The 3,562-nt window shown below is 39.5% G+C and overlaps 1 protein-coding gene across 1 annotated transcript; it reads left to right on the forward strand.

Annotated features, from left to right (window-relative positions):
* Positions 1-16: 16 nt before the first annotated feature.
* On the forward strand, positions 17-2,688 carry LOC108354259 (kelch-like protein 2). The gene is made up of 5 exons (XM_017605452.1): positions 17-225; positions 1,604-1,911; positions 1,980-2,193; positions 2,260-2,364; positions 2,427-2,688. The coding sequence occupies exons 2-5, from the start codon at positions 1,793-1,795 to the stop codon at positions 2,676-2,678; spliced, it is 690 nt and encodes a 229-aa protein (XP_017460941.1). The 5' UTR covers positions 17-225; positions 1,604-1,792; the 3' UTR covers positions 2,679-2,688.
* Positions 2,689-3,562: the final 874 nt, after the last annotated feature.

The raw sequence follows: 3,562 nt of genomic DNA on the forward strand, positions 1-3,562 counted from the left end.
GGTGCCCCAGTAATCACAACCAGCCAGGCTCCAAGTAGCGTGCCGTTGCACAATTTCAGGCCGGACCAAATTGGATCGCGAACAAATAGTGGCGCTCGAGTGAATCAAACCAAAACTGTAAAGAATAAAAATTTGACTTTGGCACCGTCTGCTCGCAGAGCGACTGAGAGAAGTATTCAAAAGAAGGAATCCATTTTGGCAATACGAAAGTGTGACTGGCAAAAGGTAAGAAACTATGCAATTTATGTGATTTTCGTTAGTTCTCAGGGCATTTAGAACTTTTGAAGCTTTGAGAATTCGTTCGGGAGTTTTTTTTATAAAGATTTATTTTATATATATATGTATATATATAGTGACGTCTCGAAAGTGGATATCTTAAACTAATCCCTTTCAGCTCAAATAACCCAGCGAATCATTAGCTATCCGTGCAAGCGTGGCCAAAATTCTTAGGCATCGTCGTTTGTTTTATAAAAAATAAAAGCAATATATGTATGTGGGTAGTCTATAACCGGGTTTCTGCTTTACATTGTCTAAATTCTGCATAGCCAAACTCCTTTCTGCACCAACTGAGATCAACGTAGGACACGATGACGACTTATTTTTCCTGGCGAAGGGAACCTACTGGCGGCCTCTACTTTTTTCCCTTCACATGTTCCTTCAATTCGACGACCCTAAATATTGGCTCTGAGTGTCCCGAAGTCGGTTGACGTAGATTTAAAGTGAAGTTCGAAGGAGACGGTTTCAAGCAAGTAACTGTGTACCTGCTTACTAAGGTGCCATACGGCTACATATCAAAAGGCTATGTTGTGGCACTTGTAGTTGTTTACGCGGAGAATCAAAGCAAATTTCAATTACTATTGTAATGATTTCGGGGTTTTCACAGTCGGAGCAGCAACCCATCGACGGAATACCCAACATCATCTTGACCTTCGTCTAGGCGGTATATGCAAATGGTTGTCGAGTAATTCGCAGGAGAAGGTTTTCGCCTGTTTTTGGCGAAAAAGTGAGTCTGATTGGAGAAATAGATGCTTACCTTCGATTACAGATCATCAATGCCCTTGCTGGATACCGAGAAATCGGTAGCATATGAGACCAGCGAAATTTCCTCTGGTGGTTTTGGTGAGCTTTGAAATCTATATAGTCCACCACCACCGAAATTTCGCCAGTAAAAGGCACTCCTAGCGCATATATATGTACATTATCAGTCGAACCTGTTTTTTAATGTTTCTGTGTGTGTTCAAGAAAGTGTTGAATTCTGATTTCCGCAACAGCCGATTCCATGCACCGGAATAAGTCGAGATAATAACCCTGATCGCTGATTCATATTGTATAGGTATCCTTAAATCTTTAGGTCTTTTTTGGCAGTTCTAAAAGAAGTTTCCTCAGTTTTCCTTAGAGCAGTAGACCACGTCAGAGGTCGCGGTTATATTGCCCATAATAATTAGGCAGGTTCTGCATTGCACTTCCGAGTGAATTTCAATAAAATGCGCTTTAAATTCAAATTGGCCGGGGTTGAAATTCACTTGGAAGTAAAATGTAGAACCTGCCTGAATAACTTCAAATTATAGATAAATCGTCAGTGAGTGTTTTACGTTTTTTTCAGGACAATGAGAGTTGTATATATCGGTGCGATGAATCTGCGAAGCAATGGATACAATACGACGTATTGCTTTTCCCTAGAATATACTCAGGCTTAGCATACTCAAACCGAAAACTAATCTCCGTTGGCGGCTTGTTGGAAGATCAACCAACAAGTAGTGTATATTCATACAATTTAGCGACCCAGACATGGATGGAATTGCCAGCAATGGTGACGTCTAGAGGCAGTGTGTGTGTAGCTACAGTCAATGGTAATATTTATGCAATAGGCGGATATGATGGCTCGAACAGGGTCCTCGGTACTATGGAAAAGTAAGAACATTTATGAAAGATAATTGTAATTTCAAATCGTATAAATTTTTCAAAACTTTTTTCATTAGACTCAATCTCACCAACGGCAAAAAATGGACTTTACTTCGGAAAATGTCAATGCCACGACGTAATGCCACTGCTTTGGCTATTGGCGAACTTATTTATATAATCGGTGGTTTCGATAAGGATTGGCAGCAACTAAGATCGGTGGAATGCTACAACATAAGAACGACTACCTGGACTAAGTGTGCTGATATGCATACTGCTCGACATGACTGTGGAGTGGGTTTCCTGACTAGCGTCAATATAAAGATATGCATTCTAAAACTTTTATAACTTTTCATGCAGGCATCCGTATTAAATGGTCTCATATACGTAATCGGTTCAGGAAACTTGCCGCCTTTCCGTCAAGATGTGGAATGCTATAATCCGCATACTGATACCTGGACGAAGGTAAGTAAGGGCAGAAACTTAGTTGAAAACAATAAGCTCAACTATAATTTAAAATTTGATAGGTGTCTTCATTGATTACCGCACGACATGGCATCAACGGCATAACATTCAATGGACAATTGTTGGCCGTCGGTGGTTTCTTACCAAATAATTACAAAGGCTTAGTTGAAATGTATAATCCAACGCAAAACATTTGGGCGAAAACAATGCCGCTACCAACCGCTGGTATATATAAATGCTTTGTTTTGCCCACAGAGGAGCTCGTTAATATGGAGCCAGCCCGCAGAGCCAGCCTAGCTTTAAGTCGTACATAAATTGNTTCCTAATAATGAAAAAACCGCTTATAAAAATTAAACAAATTTGGTATCAAATGAAAAAGGTCTAAAATAGCTTTAAACGTGAAATGTCTAAACGAGGAAAGTCCCCTATTGAAAAATATTTCAATAAAAAATGACCAAGTGGAGAAGGGCTTGGCTTTACTTGGCATTTCTAATTGTCGTCAGTTGGAACAGAACAGAAAAGACTGACGTGCTTTGGTGAACTCGCCAAAATCTCTTAGGCGGTTACAGCGCCAAATCAGAACAAGAAGAAGATTATACTCCAGCTCCGAAAAGCAGATGGTTTGTATGGAAAGTATTTTAATGTCAGACCAAGTTTAGAACCTTTTCGTTGCTAACTAAGCTACAAACGCAACGGACACCTACTCTAAACAAACATAAAATTTTGCAGGCTAATATACACACAGATATGTATCTATACATAAATACCTATAGTTATAAAGTTACATTGGAATAATGGTATGCGATTGTAATCGCCTGCATGTCCTTATTTTCTAAGAATAAGCGTTGTTTGCTTCTCCCCATATATTTTAAACTCCACACGGAGATTAGAAATTAGAATCATCTTAGATTACCTTGAGTATGTGTTTCATATGCTGCTGTTGCTACATGTACCTATATATGCACATATGTATGTAGGAATACCTTATCCTGTTGCTATTATTGTTGTCGCCATTAATGATGTTCATATGCCGTTGGCAACATTAAAATGGGCGTTGGCTGTCAGAAAACTAAGCAGCAATTTTCGATGGCGCAAGGTTTCAACAGTCACAGTGTAGAAGAAGGGCGCACAGAAAAAGTATAACAGATGTTGGTGGGCGATAAAAGTTAAGGAAGTGAGTTGAGGTAGAGGTACGGAA

The sequence above is a fragment of the Rhagoletis zephyria genome, unplaced genomic scaffold (genome assembly GCF_001687245.7).
Source record: "Rhagoletis zephyria isolate East Lansing unplaced genomic scaffold, Rhagoletis_zephyria_1.1 Rzeph_scaffold_34536, whole genome shotgun sequence".
Lineage (NCBI taxonomy): Eukaryota > Metazoa > Arthropoda > Insecta > Diptera > Tephritidae > Rhagoletis > Rhagoletis zephyria.

Bases quoted from the DNA above. Each gene is read 5' to 3' on its own strand.
- LOC108354259 (XM_017605452.1), top strand. From the start codon at position 1,793: ATGGAATTGCCAGCAATGGTGACGTCTAGAGGCAGTGTGTGTGTAGCT. The intron at 1,912-1,979 runs GTAAGAACATTT...TTTTTTCATTAG, and splicing joins GTCCTCGGTACTATGGAAAA to ACTCAATCTCACCAACGGCA. The intron at 2,365-2,426 runs GTAAGTAAGGGC...AAAATTTGATAG, and splicing joins ATACTGATACCTGGACGAAG to GTGTCTTCATTGATTACCGC.